This window comes from Rattus rattus, chromosome 2 (assembly GCF_011064425.1).
Source record: "Rattus rattus isolate New Zealand chromosome 2, Rrattus_CSIRO_v1, whole genome shotgun sequence".
In the NCBI taxonomy this organism is placed as follows: Eukaryota; Metazoa; Chordata; class Mammalia; order Rodentia; family Muridae; genus Rattus; species Rattus rattus.
In genome coordinates, this window is record NC_046155.1 from 49,633,580 (window position 1) to 49,652,100 (window position 18,521).

The 18,521-nt window shown below is 40.6% G+C and overlaps 1 protein-coding gene across 4 annotated transcripts in view; it reads right to left on the bottom strand.

Moving 5' to 3' along the window:
- Sorcs1 (sortilin related VPS10 domain containing receptor 1) overlaps nucleotides 1–18,521 on the bottom strand; it is a 507,144-nt gene that overhangs the window by 21,266 nt on the left and 467,357 nt on the right. For all 4 annotated transcript variants that reach the window (XM_032892179.1, XM_032892181.1, XM_032892180.1 and 1 more), the window contains exons 20-24: nucleotides 15,670–15,803; nucleotides 14,169–14,292; nucleotides 8,604–8,716; nucleotides 7,587–7,718; nucleotides 966–1,065 (exon numbers count right to left, since the gene is read on the bottom strand). In XM_032892179.1, coding sequence (XP_032748070.1) covers nucleotides 966–1,065; nucleotides 7,587–7,718; nucleotides 8,604–8,716; nucleotides 14,169–14,292; nucleotides 15,670–15,803 — 603 coding nt within the window. The remainder of the gene's footprint in view (nucleotides 1–965; nucleotides 1,066–7,586; nucleotides 7,719–8,603; nucleotides 8,717–14,168; nucleotides 14,293–15,669; nucleotides 15,804–18,521) is intronic.

An 18,521-nucleotide genomic window follows, 5' to 3' on the forward strand; every position in this document is an offset into this window, starting at 1 on the left:
CTCAAGGACTTACATCCCATCACCAACTCTATGGCATAGAATATTTAAATTTTTTCCGGTGTGCATATTGAGTTCTAACAAAATTATGGAAAATAAAAATATGACTGTAAGAAAAGAAAGCAAAACAAAATAAAAATATAAAATTGTAAATGCTTATATAGAATGTTAACTCTCAACATATATGCTCATATACTGGCTTATTAAGAGACCTCCTCCCACTTCTTATTCCTTGTCCATATTGTATAGCATATCTCTACCCAATGCCACCACTATACTTGCCCACACTAAGTGAGATCATAAGTCTTATCATTATATCAACAATTTCTAGTTGGCATTTGTGCTCCCTGAAGCTGGTGCTTGGCCAAAACAAGTAACTGATAAATATTGTTCTATGAATTGATTATTTGCATACATAGGGATATCTGTTTATAAATGTTTGAGATTACTTATTTTTATCAAAGGCATTCTCTATAGTTAGAATAAGGATACCCCCTGCCTGCTTTTCATTAGTCAGAAAATCAATAGCATTTATTTATAAAATTAGACCAAATCAAGGTTGACTTTACATTGCTCCTAAATATCTACTTCAACTCTACTACAATAGCCTGGAACATAAATAAATCAAATTCTTTGTGCTATGAATGATTTGAAAACAAGCCTTTATAGAAAGATTTTGAAAAATGTTACCTGTAAGGTTAATGTTCTTTTCACGAGGTATTTTGAGACAAAGCATGCTATCACCCGGGAGCATGCTCTACGTGATTTATTGAACTGCTTTCCAGGGACTAAGTAGAAACAATATCTTATTCTCGTGCTGAACTCGTTTCCCATTAGGGAAGAGTCATCGATCAAAGAAACTTTTAGGAATTATGCTCAACTTATAACTACCATCTATCCTGGAATTTAAGGAACATGATTTTCCTTCAGTACAGTGGCTGACAAGAACTCCCACCATGAGAACTGACCTGCTGTTAGGTGAGCTGCGTGGACAAGAACTTGGACCCCAGGCTTCAGCTCAAAGTGCACCAAGTTTTGGTTGAGTTTGTGGATTAGGACTTCAGATATCTGAAAGAACAGTTAGAGTTAGTATCACCAAAATCACCTTCATGACTATGAACAGCCACTCTGAGAAATACTTTGAATGTTCACCAAGGCCTGCTAGCATTATGCAGCAAATGACAGAAGACAGGGTCTGTTATATACAGGAAGTGAATAGCCGGATCTCGGTTACATTCCAAACATTATGGTGTGATTTACTTTGCTTCCTTCGTTTTCTCTAAACCACCTCCATGGCTTCTGTGGTAAGAACTTTATCACTGTTGGATAATAAATGTTGGCAATAGCTTAATAAACAATATAGGTGAAGACAATGCAGCCACAGTTTAAGCAATGAATCGGTTAATTTTTGTTTCTACAAATAGGTATTTGTTAAACTACTTCTGAGGCTGGCATATGTTGATAAGGAACATGGGATTCTAGACTATTCAACCTGAGCATGGGGTCTGAGTAGAAATTACATACAGCAAGGTATTACAAAAAAGGTAAAAGCCCTTTCTTTTGCTTAGCATTTTGTGCCTTGCTAACAGATTTCGAGGGATTTCTGAAAGGCTCCAAAAGATATTCATACTACTTATTTTTATCTGCTATCTTTGCCTTGTTTTTAATATATTATTTTAAGCATCGAGTTCATATTTTATTTAATATACTACTAAGTTTCATTAGATGGATGCTGGCCATTATTCTTCTAGTTAGATTCCTCTGCTTCCCCTTTTTTATTTTCTGTTTCACCTCCTCTAGTAAGTTGCCAAAATGGCAGTGTTGAACCTTAATAATTAAGTAGGATCTGATGGCTTAGTTTGGAGTCCATTATAGAAGTCCCTAGTTGGCAACAGAACTTCAGTGACCTGAACATAAACTTCTCTGCTAGACCAGGGGAGGGACAGATGATCCTCGCACGCTGCCGATGAGCACCAGGGATTGTTCTCTCAAACGCTGCCATTGTGAAGCCATGAAGAAAAGCAATTCTATGTTAAAATTATGCTGAGTCCCACCTTGTCCTTCTGCGGAGATGTTCATTTTTTATTAGCATGGGACAATTTTCTCAGAGCTCCAGGTTTTCAAGAAGAATAGATTTTCCAAGCTATTTCATCAAAGGTATTTTCTCTGTTATCTCTTATTACTCCTCAATTAGTGGAGTTTGATAGGAAATAAACAATAGATTTTTAGTAAATGCCTATCACAATGGCTTAGGTTTTGAAACTTACAAATAAATGCAAACTGTTAATATGCATACACATAAAAACATACAAACTCAGGTATATGTGGACATACAATGAGAAAAGAAAACTTTAGTCCAAACATGAAAGACATCTGAGAAGCAATTAGAAAATTGACCTGTTTCCTAGAGACTATCAGAAACCTAATATAGAATTATGTATCAATAGTGGAAGGGCTTCCCACTTTCATCCCAGTGAAGTGATATCACTGTTTATTCCTGAAAATGATTATACTCAAGTGAGACATATAAATATCTAAATCAGAAAATATAATTTATCCAAACAACATACTTTTAATTTATTATCTCCAGGAGAGTCCCTTGGGAAAGTAATTAGCTTCTTAGATGTGTGTTGGTTTTTATCATTACTTCATTGGCTTTGTCTATATCATTTACAAAACCAAGTCAGGTATGCAAAATTAATTTAGTAACAGAACGTGTTTCATGTTATTTAACTTGCATCAAAAGACACTTGATAAGGGATATATACTCTGTGGGAAAGAATTATGCATAAGCAGCAAAAGTAGATGCAATTTACATTACATACAAGAATAACCTCAATTAGAACTGGGCATTTTGCTATTCACATAAATTAGTAGTAAACAATTTACAAATTTCAGCAATACTTTAAACCTCTCACCAGGTTAATTACAGAACTCTGTATTGTCTTTATCAGATCCTGAGATGTTGTTTAAATATTTTAGCACATGATACATGCACTGAACACTTTAATTTGGTAATGTTGCATGTGTCTAGGAATTTTTTCTTATTTGTTGATGCTGCCATCCCCATGGAAAAGCATAGGGCTCGAAGAACATTACCAAGTTAATATTTGAGGCATTGAGACTAGACTTCAGCTCTGTTTAGCTCTTAATCCTAGTTTAGCACAACTAAAAAAAATATAGGTTTCTCAAATCATTTACCCAAGAGGGGGAAAGAAAGATGTCTAGTTATATATTTTTCTGAGATAGAAGCAGTTCAGTATTTAATTCATTACACTGTCATTTCTAATCTATCTATAACACACTCAAACTAAAAAATACTGTCCCCAAGGCCACTGAGCAATGCGGGCCACAGGAATAGACATTCCCTAACATGCTCCTCATGAATGTATTCAGTCCAGTAATCTGTAAAAATTGTAATATTTGAAAATTTGGACGACAGATAGATTACAGGAAGCTACAAACCTAAAGGAAGCATAGCCAGAGCCTAAGTGAGAAGGAAAAGCAGTTGCCTGAGAAAGACTCAAGTGAAATAATGTATGACCGCTCAGAGACGGGCTTGCTGAAGCGAGATGAATGTACTTCTCTTGCTGTCCAGTGAACAGTGTGTCTCCTAAGTGAATTTCATTTTTCCTTCATACTGTCATCCTTTTCTGCAGCTTTCCTTCACAGCCTATTTCCTATTCTACTTCAGCTAAACAATCGTGGCTCGAGAAACAGACTATTATTCTTGGTTTTTGCCTGTTTGGTAGGACATGTCTATGATGCAGATGAAGTTCATTTAAATTACTAGTTGAAATGGCAATGGAGACTCAGTGCAGGAACTAGGAAGGATGTCAGAGGAAAGCCTTACTGTTGGAGAAACAGCAATTCTCCTTACCCAAAATATGAAGATCGAGTGTAACAATCAGAATCAACTCAGCTAGAGTAAAGTAACAACAGAAAATTTTCATCTGAACAAAAGAGGCATTTTTTTCCCTTATGTGTGGTATCAACCACTGGTAGGCAGGAGCTTCCTACCACACAGGGAAACAAACTGGAGGAGAAGCCATTTTAAATGTTCCCACTAACTATATCAGAGGAGAAAGGAAACTTGCAAACACTTGAGTTCTTCAGGTTGGAAACCACACATAGCCCTCCTTCTCCCAATTCATTGTCTTAAATAAGTGTCAATGTTCTGCCTAGACAGTCGAAAATTATAGTTATAATCCTATGTGCCCAAAAGAATGAAGGCTATCAATATTTAATTCTCAGCAGTGGTGGTCACCATTCCAGCAACATATTCAACATCTAGAGTATTTTTAGTACAATTATCTGGGGAAAATGCACTCACATGACAGGAATAAATATGTCTGTCATTGGAACTAGAACAAAAGGGACATTTAAGGAAGGAATTGATTTTTTAAACAGTGCAAAGATAAGGATATGGAATGGATGCCGGAGGTTGGAAGGGGGAAGAGTTTGGATGGGAGTGTTAGAGTGGATTACTCAAAATTCATTGTTCGCATATATGGAATTTTCAAATAACAAATAGAAATACTATTTAAATAAAAGAAAACGTTGACTTGCTTTCCCTATTCCATTCAAAAGTCTGTGTTTTCTTGGTCTTTGATCCTGGAATTTATTCACACTCTCTTCAAGTTCCTTGAGCATATTTATCCCTGATATTTTGAATTTATTACCTTGTGCATCATCTAAGTTGCTTTTCTCCGTGTACATTACTGTGGGAATACTATTTAACTTGGATGCAACATGTTGCCATGGTCTTTATTGTTTGTGTTTCCATACTGAACACTGGACTTCTGGAGTGAGAGCATTAGTAGTGTCCTTTGATATGAACATCTGCCCCACCTTTACTGAGTGGGCATTTGGATCTCTATTTGCTTGGACCCCAGCTTCTCAGGGTTTGCATCAAGCAGATAGTACTCACAGTTCTGTCTTAGGGCCACTCAGTGTGGATGTACAAATTGATTATCTGAAGTGTCCTAGCTTAGCAAGGGTGAGGCAAAGCTGCAGAATCCCCCATAGAGCTAAGAGGTTCCCACTGCAGATCCTCAGAAATCTATGAAAACATATATAGTCCTGTTTGATCCTCATGTAGCAGGCACTGTGGTCATAGCACAAATGTGTGGTGGTTTTCTACACATTATTTAAAATTCCCAAATAGCAAATACTTTGACAAATTTATCAATGACAAGTCTGACCTGGTCCAAAATAGTAACACTTGTACGTTTTAATTTTATTTTTGATATTATAATATTTTCCTTTCCTGTTCCTTCTTTAAATCCTCCCACATAACGTTTTTGATCCATTATGATCAATTATTCATTGTCATAAATATGTCATAAATATTGTCATTGCCTAAATATGACCTACTCGGTTTGTATAATGTTATTCATATGCATATTTTTGGGACTGACCATTTAGCTTTGGATTACTAATTGGCATGCTCTTCCCATAATGCCATTTAAGGAGCTTGAAATACTACAAGTGTAAGCCCCTTCTTTCTCCAGGAAGGCATTGTCACCTCCTCAGAGCATGGTGGTCTCCCTCCCTCCAGACATGGCTCATCCATGTCTATCACTCCTGAGAACTCAGAGAGAAGCAAGGGATGCAGGGCCAAGAGGGCAACACTTGGGCCAGACTTGAGCAAACTCGTCTTGGGATAGCAGCGTGTGATCTTCTTGATGAGGGCACTGAGGGCACGAGAGCCTTCCCACACTCGCTGGAAGTCTGAAAGCAAGACTGGTCGAGCTCTCCCAGATAGAGGGCACTTGATTAACCTGGTGATGGCATCCTGATAAGGGTCAAGTGCTTCTCACTGGGAAGAATTCTCAATTTATTTCACAGACAGGAGAGTCCCAATCAATTAGCATTTCCGTTCCCTGGGGTGGGGGGTGCTGTCAAAAGTGGCTCAGGAAAGAGATCCAGGTACACTTACTGTGGGCTTTCCCTCCCACTCTTCAAGAACCCCTGGACAGAATCCATTCTCTTACCCTACTGGGTGTTCTGTTCAACTTCTCTATAAGGAATGGACCAGAACATGAAGAAAGCAGCTATAATCAACATTCCAGAGTTCAACTCTCACATAATGGGTTTATTTCTGTTGTTTATAGCCTCTGTATTTGTCTTTAAAGTCTATGTATTCTATTACACATTTATATTGATAACCTTGGGAAGCTGCTTTAGTTTTACCAATGTTTCTTCCTCCTTTATGTTTGCTATGAAGAACTTAGTCCTCTGCTTTTACAATTATAAAATAGCTTGGGATGGGCTACTCTAACCCTGATACACAGAGGGTAAAAGTATCTGATATGTTAACAGCAGTGCTCTATCTACAGAACTGTAAGGATGAAGAGATGCCTCTTCACTTGACCCACACTGGACCCAAAACAACTGCAAACTTACTGGGATGATCAGACAACAGGCCTAGGCTTTAGAGTGGAGTTAAACTCAAGTTAACCGGAAGCCAGGACTTGCTGTAGCCATCCACACTTTCCTATGTACTGGCTCTATTCCTGCACAAGCTCCTCATGTGGTCACAGGGAGAGCAGAAGGAGAGAGGAAAGAGGAAATCATTTGGTGATGCTTGGGATTGGTTCTGAATTTGTCTTTGCCTCAACTGTACCTCTGGCTTTTCCATTAAATGACTTTCAAAGCTAACTACCATTCCCTCAGTGACCAAGTCAGAGAAACACATCAACAGCTGAATCTACAGGTTATTAGTGAGCGGCATGGAGTCTCATATCTTGGCCTTAGAAGACAATTTCATCATTGCACTGTTTTTTGTCAGGGAAACAATGCTCTCCATAACTAGGATACAAGTTTCACATGGGTTTTATGTGAATACTGGGTTTACTTTGACTGGAACTCTGAATAAGCTACAATATAATCGGTTTCTTTAATCATGTTACAAACTCTAGCCTAGTATCTTGCTTTCCTCTGAAATGACAGGAGTCCCTTTCCCGCTCTAAACCATGATAACTAATTTGAGCCGCATTCTCACCAATCTTCCATGTCCTTACTGTTTCTGTTTGTTTCTCTACTTTCTGAAAGTCAATTCACAAACCATCTTACTTCCTCAGTATCAGCATTTCTTCTTCCAGAAGTGTTTTTCACTACTGCAGTCTTAGTTTTCTTATTTCCTTATCTTTTTCTATCATAAAACAACCATAAACACAACTGTTACAAATTTATTGAACTCTCCTGGCCAAATACTTTCTTATGTCATTTCCTCAACTGACAAAAGTACCTATGGGATCACAGTGACTTTAGCTAAATGACTTATTTTCTTTTGTCTGTGATTGCCTCGTTTGTATGATAGAACCGTAATAGCAGTGACAAAGCTGGAAACCTGGCTTACATCTAAACCTGTGGCCTCTTCACTAAAAGGAAGACCTCCCTGAAATGCATACCACATTCTAAGTGGCATGGCCTTTGAAGACGTCACCTGGTTTCAGCTCTCTGACTAAACACTGATTCTCCTATCAGGGTTAATTGTACACCACCAGGCATCCCAGAACTATTATGGTGGCTAGACTGCTTATATAAGGGTGAGAGAAGTTTGAAATATCTTCTGAATAACTCACCTGCTCCAGGTCCTCTGGGGACCTTTTGTTTTCTCTGGTTCCATCTTGATAGGGCAAAACAAAGAGCTCAGCAGCAGTGGGTAAGCCAGGTAACACTGCCACCAGGATATGCTGGCTGGGAATCCCTGTGGCCTGTGAGGGAGGGAGAGAGACTGGGTTAATCCTTTGGAGAAAGATGACAGATGAAGAGTCAGGTAGAAGGCACCAGTAGATGTAGAAGTCACATAGGAGTGTGAGGAGTGGTGACTTAGGAGCAGAGACCTGGGTACTGCAGGGATGAGGGGAGAGAATGAACATCAATGGCTCACAAGTTGAGTTCCCACTGAGAAATAAGTCACACCACTTAGTAACTCCTCCAGAAAGCTTAGGGAGCTTAGAGGCTGTGATTGTAAGATCCCAGGAATGAGAATCATGGCATTCAACCCAAGTTTGTAGCTTTATCACCTATTGCTCATGAGAGTCTAGGAGAGATATCCTGGTTGCTTTCTCTACACAATGAGGGTACTAATTACCTTCTCTTGGGATTGGGAAGGAATAAAGTTTTTCTTTAAAAAAGAAGACACAGAAATATAGTTAGGTACTGTGTGCTATGTGCTCTTGCAGCTATGTGCTGACAGATGTGGATCTGGACCCTGAGCTTTTCTTACTAATTATACTCACCATTGAAGATACTGAGACAGGGTTCTCTTTCCTTATTATGCAGTCACTGATTTTTCCTTTACGAATGACCAAGGCATGAGCTCAGCTGCATGACTGCCACAGATCTCCATGTCCTTCTTGAAGCAGAATCAGCTTCATAGGGGTAAGGGCCATGTGTTTCTGAGGACTGTGCTCACCCAACAATAAAGGCATGTATATTTAGATCACAAATGTTACGATACTAAACTGTTTAACTGTACTTCCTTTGGGCTCCAGCTCTGACTTCTCCTTCCTCTGCTACGGGTCTGTTCTCCATGAAGCTATTCAAGGACAGAGAAGAATTGTGTCTGGTGGAGAGAAGGTACTGTGTGTACTCACTTCCACCAGAGACTTTTTGATTACTCGGCTGATGTCCCTCCTCCACTCCGGGATGTCAGGGTTGTAGTCATCCAAGTTTGGAGAAAAAGCCAAGCGAAGAGACCGGAATTCCTCTGTGGATGTAACAGTAACTTCATCACTACAAGTTAAACAGTTCCACAATGCAGTCTAAACATTGTTTTACATACAAACACTTCCATACTCGCCATAATGACCCTTCTTGAGGGCAAACACTATCCTGTCCCTGTTAGCCCTTCCTTTGCTAAACTGAAGTCACAGACTCTGGCCCATACCTATGTCTGCAGCCTTTGCCCACGGTCCTCAGCACAGACATTGGAATCCTGGACAGTAAGTGATAGGAGGGCCCTGTATGCATGACAATGTTATGATGCCAAAACATGTGTACTCTAACTGGGGTGCTCATTCATCCCAGTGCATACCTACAAAACTATGCTAAGCTATTTCACATTTTCCCTGACTAATCGTTCTTCCTCAACATTTGTTTTCATTATATTTCTTAATGATACCACCGTATTAAGAATACATTCTTATCATTTTATGAATATGCAGTAATTAAGATATTACGTACTTTTATTCATTGACATAATTATTCTACAGCTAGCAGTTTTTTGCTCATAAACTTCATAGGATGGGATTTCTCATTCCTAATATCAGGAATAATTTAGGTTTCTCTGCAGTCCCTGGGTTAGTATTGATCCTCCAGGAAGTTGTATGGTGATTCACCTAACAATAATCGTACAGAGGAATTTTCTGGGAGGAAATGGGAGGGGCTCAGAGGAGGCATGAAGAGCATTTAGACCAAGGCATGCGGGACAGGAATCAGCTGGCAGAGGAACCCCTGTATTCCAAAAAAGGGTCAACTTTGGTATTCTGTGTCACTGTGCCATAAGCTGGCATTTGTTCCAAGAAAGTGAGGCGAAGACCCAAGATTGTCACGAGCTTCAAATCACAGTGTCAGGGTGTATTTTTATATCCTCAATCTCTCTACCTCATAGTTTATGGCACACAGAACTGGCAGATTACAGTATCCTCTCCCCAAATATGCCAGGTGCTCCACACTGCACTTCGAATGAATGCACCTTCTTTTGACGGTCTGTTTCATCTCGTATGACATGGTATAGCCCCTCTCTGCTGCCTCACGGTCTGCAGTGTTTCCAGCCTGCACACCTTGTACTGACAGGGCCCATCCTTCCCACTGTTCCTCCATGATGCCTCCACTCTCCATAGCTAATGCCTCAGCTCCCCCATACCACAGCAGGCCTGGCTCTTTTCCCTCAGACTCTCATTGGATAGGCTGTTCTAACCCCACAGCCATGGAGACTATCCCACTAGTTGACTCCTTCATCATCAGATATACGTAATGGGATCTATATCTATATCTAATCTATATCTATATATCTTTCATCAATACATACATATATATACATATATACACACATATATGTATATGTACATATATACACACACATATGTGTGTGTGTGCTCGTGCATGTGTGTGCGTGTGCGGGTGTGTGTGAATTTGTGTGTGTGTGTGTATTTGTGTGACTGTGTGCGTGCATGCGTGTGTGTGTGTGTGTGTGTGTGTGTGTTAACTTCTGTGAGGATAGAGGCTCTGTGCTCTTGGCCATAGGATGGTACTTGGTAGTTGTAGGTTTTTAAAGGCCATGTCCTTAGCAGGTAATCTGCAGTTATTTATTCAACGTGTAAATGATTCCATTTTCATGGAGGCTTCATTATTTATGCATTTACATCTTTGACAATCAATTCTTGTTTCAGGCATGTCCATGTGCTTCAGTGGCAGATAAGTGACATGGACGAAGTCAATCATACATTCAGGAGGCACAAAAGCCCACACTTGTACATTTCTTATCAGTGCTACCAAGTCATCAAGCACATGCTTTGAAGACTCTTAGGTGACAAACTATGTACTCGGAACAGTGGCTTTGCTCCACAGATATGTTTTCTGAGTCATTGATCAGCCCTGAGAACATCCCTAAGTCCTTTCAGGTGGAGAACAATTATAAGCATACAAATTAGCAGTGTGATAAATGGCAGGACCCAAGAGTCACCTCGTGAGCTCTGAAGTTGCTCTCAAGGCAGAGGTTTATGTCATTCTCACTCTCTCCTCACCTCTCCAATTAAGGGGCAGTGACATCATATATAAGGGGAGAGTGTCTAGCCTAGCGAGAGAATACAAATGGTGTGGCTTCCTCATTATCATCTAACGTGTAAACCTACATGAGGTCAAGATAGGCTGTCCTAGAAATGTTCTTCCTAAGTATTCAAATACATATAGTAGGGTTGGAAAAGAAAAAAAGTAAAAGCCAATTAAATGGCCTTTCTGTTTTTCAGTTCTTAAAGGAGATGAATATGACACACTTGCCATTTTGTCAAGGCCTGGAGCCCGGAGCATATGTAGAGAAATAAGACCCTTCCTCTCAGTCTGCTTGGTGCCCTTGGGTAAACCGGCCTTCCTCCATCACTCTTCAATGGTTTGCCTCCTGCCGTCCGGCATGATGGCCTTTCCTTTCTCTCATTTTACTTAGTTCTGTGCAGGCATGTTCTGGGTGCAGCTGCTGGCCTCTCTTTCCTCTGGGTACTCTAGAAAACTCGGGGCTGTTGATTAGAGCTCCAACCCTTTAAGAGGTAAATCTCGGACAACTTAAAAATGTGATGGCCAAGGGTCAGGGGTGAGATAGTCTTTTGATAGCCATGACCAAGAAAGGCACAACTGTCACCTTCCTGCTTTTGTGGGAAGACAGAGACTGACTTACCTAGGGGACAGTAGTTGCTTCAGGTGTCTTAACCACACTCATGACCCCGCATGTCCCTATGGTTCTCCAATACTCTTTGGTCAGCTAACTTAAGAATCAATCTTCCTTTTATATTAGTTGAGCTCAAACCTTCCTATTTAACTCTGGCTGGTGTAATTTTTATTTAATAAGTCACAATGCATTAAGAGTTTCAAATCACAGGGCAAATGCAATCCTTCCGTGATATAACACTTGCCTCATAGGTATACCACTCCAGGTACAGTCCTAGAATTGCCCAAACAAACAAACAAAACATTTCAAAGCATGTGTGTGACTGTCTAAATAATTCATCTGAATGAAAATGAATGAGAATGGTTACAGCATACCATCTGTTCTATTAACATTTTTAATGAAGAAAGAGATGATCACCCACTGTATGCAGGGTGACCACATTTAGAAGATGCCCTTAAAGAGACTTGAGGGTGAGAGCACAACGCATGACAAGGAGAACATTGGCATGGAAATGACCCTGCTGAACACAGAATTCTTAGGCTCTGCTTGTTCGTGAGACTTACGCCAAGTTTTGTCTTTTGTAAAGCAGCGATAATTATAGTTTTTTTTCTCTCTCTCAACTCTGTTTGCAAGATTTAATAAGGCAGGTCATATATCTTAAGTGCTTGGGACAGCTGTTGGTGATTAAAACAGGCTTCATTAGTGTTAGTCTGTATCTCTGTCACTGTCGTTATTAGTGGAACTGTCACAAAGTCTCAGAATGACTTTAAAGCCAGTCATTTCCCATGTCTGTCCACAATTTCCTTGCAGCAAATGATGGTTTGGATGAGAAGAACCAGACCTTCTAGATTTATGATACTCAGTGGGATTCATAGAAGAAGGCCAGCTACACACCTGACAAAAGGGACAGTTGTGCATGGCTCAGTACCCACTACTATAACTTGTGACATTCATGATGGCGAGGAGTCCATCCAGAAGAAATAATCTATGGGTTAGGATATCTATTTAGGGCGTTGTGGTTTGGATGTGCAATGTCCCACAATTATTCATGGTTTTAAACACTTGGTCTTCAACTGGTAGCACTGTTTGTTGAGGCACTGAAACATTTCAAGGTGGAAATTTGCTGAAGGAAATGTGCTATTTCATGTAAGTTTGGGAGTTTTTCTGGCCTTGCTTCCTGTGCTCTCTGCTCTGCTTCCTGAGTATGGATGTGAGATTATGAGGCAGCTTCCCCACCTGGTACCATAACTTAGCTGCCAGGGCCTCTATCCCACTGGAAATGTGAACCAAACTAAACCTGTTTCTGTCAGAGTATTGGCCACAGAAACAAAGCAACATCAACAAAAAAGGAATATGAAGGGAATTATCAGACCAATGGCCCAGGGCCAAGTGGAGCTGGCTTTGAAACCTTTAATTCCTGGGTACAGTGAGATTTCACACACTCACTTTCCTTATGCTAGGGTTTTAGTGAAGATTAAACACAATCCCAGCATGCAGAAATGAGCTAGGTAAAGAGGTTGACTCAACAGCTCTCTCCACTATGCATGTCATGCTGTAGCCTCTGGTTGGGCTGTTTCACATCCAGTTGACTTCTTGCTGTCTGAGCTGACTAAACCTCGTCAGACTGGAGGGAGAAGCAAAACTAATAGATGTAACACTGTTTCTAGAACAATAGCCTTGGGCGTTTTTGTCTTCAGACCTGTTAAAGTTGCTCACAAATTGTTCTTTGGTTTTGAAGGTCAAGTTGTCCCAACAAAGGATTAGAAAAAAGATCCTTATGTCCCAAGGGACAATCTATACCTACATCATATTATTAGAAGCAATTGATTCTATAACTGGGTTAAATTGATATTGGGGGAAAAAAAAGGATCCAATTTTTTTCTTTCCTTTTTCCCCGGTTCCATGTTCTTTCTCCTTCAGAAGCACATACATTCTGTATCTAGTTTTAAAATCGTATTTTTTACATTTTAATTTCCCATGATGCATATGTACCACTTCCATATTAATAATAAACATTTCTGTCTTTACTATCGGCTGGTAATACTTCGTTCATATCCAACTGATTAGCTTTTGATATAAAAAAATATTACCAAAGTGGGATCAATCTGTGAAAGCTGTTTTTATATCTCATTTTCAAGCAATAATCCTACCTTTCCATTTCAGTAAATTTTATTTCATCTAATAGTTAAAATATATTCGATTTCCCCAGGCATCACAAAACTGTACTGTGTGTCTGTTTCTCTACCTGGCATTGAGTCCACGCCTGGCCTCTGGTGGCCTCTGTGAAATCTCTGTTGCTTTGGTTAATGGAGGATTTGCTATTGTTGAAGGTGGGGAACATATTTCTTTTCTTGTTTTAAGTACAGATTTGTGAAAGAAGTTTTAAAAGTATTTGGTTAATGAATAAAGGTTTCCTTAAGATGGAATTTAAAAGCAAAGTCTCTCTGAATTAGCTATTTTTCTCTAATAAATGGTTTTAACTACTCAAGTACCAGAAAAAATCCTAACTATAATGAATTAGCCTTACTCATGATGAAGCCCAGTCCAGTCTACACAAGGTGATCGAGCTAAGAGTCTCTGTTCATGCACCAGGAACACCCAGGGTCCCATGATTACTGTCTGGCTAGTGAATAGCCTTCTCCAAAGCAGAGCCTCAGACCATTGGAGCTCTTTTTTCAAGTCCTGCCATCTTTAATCCTGGAAAGTCATTAGCCTCATCGGGTCAATGACATTATTTGAGAATGAGGACAGAAGTGCATCCCAAACGGCGGGCACTCACCGTATACCGCAATGGTCTTAGTGTCTTGCAGTATGGCATTCCCAGCTGAGACCTGTACCGTGATAGTGTTCATTCCTTCAGAAGTAAACTTGAATGATATGCTGCCCTCCAAGGTGATCAGGGGCTAAAAGAAACAAGGACATAGAGGGAAGGGAAAGTCAGGATTATTGTTAAAGGAGCTCTTGTGTCTGAGTACCACCACATTTCCCATGAGCTGAAGAGAGGCACACTCATCCTAGGGTGCTGCTGAAGACCGTGTAATTGATTCCCCGGTACCAGAAATCAAGTGAAGGCTAGTGCAGAAATAATCTTACGTGATTCTGTATCTTTCCAGGAAATGAATCCCTGACTTCTAATATCATCCTGAATCAGGACTGGGGAAAGCAATAGGTCTGATAGACTTTGTCATTATATAATATATATATATATATATATATATATATATATATATATATATAATATGATGAATAGATAAAGTTGCTGAGCACATATGACTTGCTGAGAGTATAGATATAGGTAAAGATATAGGTATAGATATAGAAATAGATATAGATATACTTGCATCATCCCCTACCCAGCAGAAGTTTTAATCCAGTGAATCACATGGATAAATGAAGAATAGAAGCCTCAAATGCATCAACATACACTGAGAATTTCTAAGCTTTCTGAAATTCATCTACTGGATGAACTATTTTTACAGCACTACTTTGGAATACAGTGGTCCTGGACACAGAACTGGACACCGGTGAGACTAACGTGAAGTAAGTGATGTGGCATCTTGGTGACACTATCAACAATTTCCTGGACGTTTGCTGTTATGAAACCAAGCTCTAATTGGATTGTGCTTTGAGGACTGTAAAGAAAAAAAAATGTGTTGGAGAAGTGGTACTTATAATACAATCGGACCCTCATGTCCTAGGTGGAAAAAAGCAGCTTACTGACCTCCCTTGGCTTATTCCTCTCAAATACTTCTCTTCTGTCCCTCTTAATTAGTTTTAAAATCAAGATTCACACTACATGGTAGAGAAAACATGTAGCACCATGTTCAAGACAGTATGTCAGCAGGCTGTTGAAAAATTGGCCTTACTTCCTAAAGAGGGGAAAACAAGCCCAGGAACTTTAATTCTTATATTTTCTAATGATAATTCTCAGATAAATAATACTCTCTTCCTGATCTCGAGGGAAGAAGGTCGGGGTAGTGAGATCTGCCTGGAGAATTTTCACTCTAACCTTTGAGCAACGTCTTCAGTGCCTCAGCTGAGGGTAAGCAGTGAACGCTTACCTAGAGAGTGTAAGTGGAGAAGATGCTACAGATATGGGGGAGGGGCTAGGAAAGATAGATGGAGGTAAGAAAAGATGGAGGTTACTGAGCATGTATAGCTTGCTGTCTTGGAAGCTCGGGCTACACTCAGACTCAAGCAATGAGCCATCTCACTTTGTTGTCTCCCTCAAGCATGAGCTGTGCCTGTATCAGCAGCCACCATGTTGACGGCCGGCTCACCTCTGTGTTGTTTCCATACCACCACACGTAAGTGAGAGTGCCCACTTGGCTGGGCCAAAGCACGGCAGTTGCGTTGACCTCTTTGTTCTTTGTTGTGACAAAAGGAAGGGACAGGTGCACATGTTCCAGGGGACCTGAGACAAAAGAGAAAGAGGGTTGTAGGATATTTGATCACACTCCAAGGCTGTGAACTGGAAAATCCTTGTTGTGCTGCGGCTCAGCCCTAGCCCATGCCTTTAACCCAAGAGCTTTCTGTAAACAAGAGGTAAATAAAATCAACTATATTAAGAGGCAGAGCAAGGAACCAGTTGACAGGGAGTGAACACAGGAACTATAAAGGAGAGAAATTGAATTGAAAGGTATTTAAGACAGCATGGAGAAGAAAAAGGGGGAGTTAGAGGAGGAAGCGGAGGAACTTTTCCCTTCTGGGTTCAGTAGAGTAGGAAGGTCAGCTGGGTGCTCTCTCTGTCTCTCTGAACTGGCAGGCTTTCACCCCAGCATCTGCCTCCTGAGTCTTCATTTGATAAATAACATGTTTAAGGATTTTGTTTTAAAAACGACCAAAGAGTGGTCATAGAGAGGGGAAGGGCTTCTACAGCTGCACCTTGTCAGCTCAAGAAGACACACGTTCAGTCTAGAAATCCCCAAACACTGTAGCTACATTCTCTGAAGGAAGTGCTGGCTGCTGTCCCTACCTGGAGAAAACTGCATGTTATTAACAACTAAATATTACAACTCAATTTACTGATCTATCTACAAGGTCTAAGTCATGCATGTGGAAAAGGTCAACGCTAAGTAATTTATGAAGTCCAAACACCAACAATTAAAAGATAAGATTCCACAATTTCTTTCCACAAGGCTATGTTTTCAGAGATAAAGCAGGATCTGGGATATCTTGATCTGCATGTCAGATGTGGGGGTAGACAGAGGCATCTGTTCTTCAACGATTACTCATACGATTTATAGTGTTAAGGCTATGGATATATGCATGAGTGTGGTTGTGTCTACATACAACAGAAAGGCCATGAGCTCAGGCTAGTATGTGGCATATTGGTACTTGGGATTGAGTTAGGCTTGCCTAGAACTGAGCTGTACTCAAGCAGAAAGCGAGTGGCATGTAAGTAGTTTCTGGACATTAGGGAATCTACTCTGCTCTTGGGTTCACTTATTAAGTAGCTCTTGGGCTCCCCCAACCACATCGTTTTCCCCTGAGTGCTATGCCGTGGTCTTCCCAGGACGTTTTGTTTACAGACCTTTCTCAGAAAGATTCACCTGGTTCGAGATAAATGAATCAGAAGACAAGAGGCTGGTAAACCAGGTCAATGACGCAGGCCCAGTGAACTGAGCGAGGGCCTTGGAACCCACGTAAAGGTGGAGAGAAGACTCCACAAAGTTGTCCTGTGACTGTTACACATGTGCAATGGAATTCCGTACTCACCTTTCAAAGGCACACAAACACAGAGAGAGGAGGGGGTGGGGAGAGAGGGAGGAAGGGAGAGAGAAAGAGACAGGGGGGGGAGACAGACAGACAAAGACAGAGAGACAGAGAGAATAAAACAATTCAAAAAGATGAGAACTAGGCATCTATTCTAGAAAGCTCCGATCATCCCAAAGGAACTCAGGTTTTCTCATCTCATAGGTGAGCATTCAGTTTGTATTTTCCTGAGTCAGAATAAAATGTCTACTTGTCATTGTGGCCACCAACGATGAAGTGGGATTGCTACTGAACTGTGGTCAAGCGCAATAGCTTTGAGTGTTGCCAGGCACTGGGTATGATCACAGGTGCTCAGAACATATGACCCACGGTGGAGCTTAGGTAGCTTTGAAGAAAGAAGGCAGTGAACGTACGAAGTGGAACAAACACAGGGAAGAGCTGCCGTTGATGAAATGCTCGTGGAGCACGTCTGAGAAATGGCACCAGAGAGTAATGAATAAAGTGAGGGATTCTACCAAGTATCTGTTCGGAGCGTTCCAGGGTGAGTACAGAGGTGGTGAACGTGCCTGGAGGAGGCGTGCCTGCCATGCTGACAGGAGAACGGAAGTGTGAAAAGATGCCAAGGACATCCATGATGTGTTGATGACCCAGGAGGTGCTGTGTTTGTAGGCTCTGAAGTAGGTGCATATGTGCTTTGTAGCTTTCCCTTAGTGTGTGTGTGTGTGTGTGTGTGTGTGTGTGTGTTTGTGTCTCTGTGTCTGTGTGTCTGTGTGTCTGTCTGTGTGTGTGTCTGTGTGTGTCTGTGTGTGTATTTGTGTCTGTGTGTGTCTTTGTGTCTGTGTGTATGTATGTGTGTGTGTCTGTGTGTGTGTACCTAGAAACAGGTATGAAATTCATAGCTCAACTCTCGATGGCCTCTCATATTCCTTTACTTTCTTTTGATGTAAACCACCTGTTTCTTGTTGCCCATAGCCAGCTACTTTAAGAAAGTGTCATGGACAGGAAGTGAAATTCCTTGCTCCGTGCTGAACAAGCAGACGGGTTCAGCTCCACCACACAGAGACTCGTGATACAGAAAATGGACAGCAGGTGGCGCTAGATCACCTCATATCATCGAAAGAACTAAAGAATTTCTTGAGTAACTGAGTTTATTTTCTTTTGATTAGACTTTCTAGACTGCACAAAACAGCTGAAGTCTGTGGGAACATTGCGCGCGCGCGTGTGTGTGTGTGTGTGTGTGTGTGTGTGTTTGTGCATGTGTGTTTATTGACTATTGTTTCCTACCTCTTAGATTTATGTTCTAGAGACCTGTAATCTGGTTAAATCATACAAATATATTACATTGCTATTTGTTCAAAAGCTGATTTTTAAAAAATCCACTAGAAGTAATTACTATTCAAACTATAAGGAAAGATCT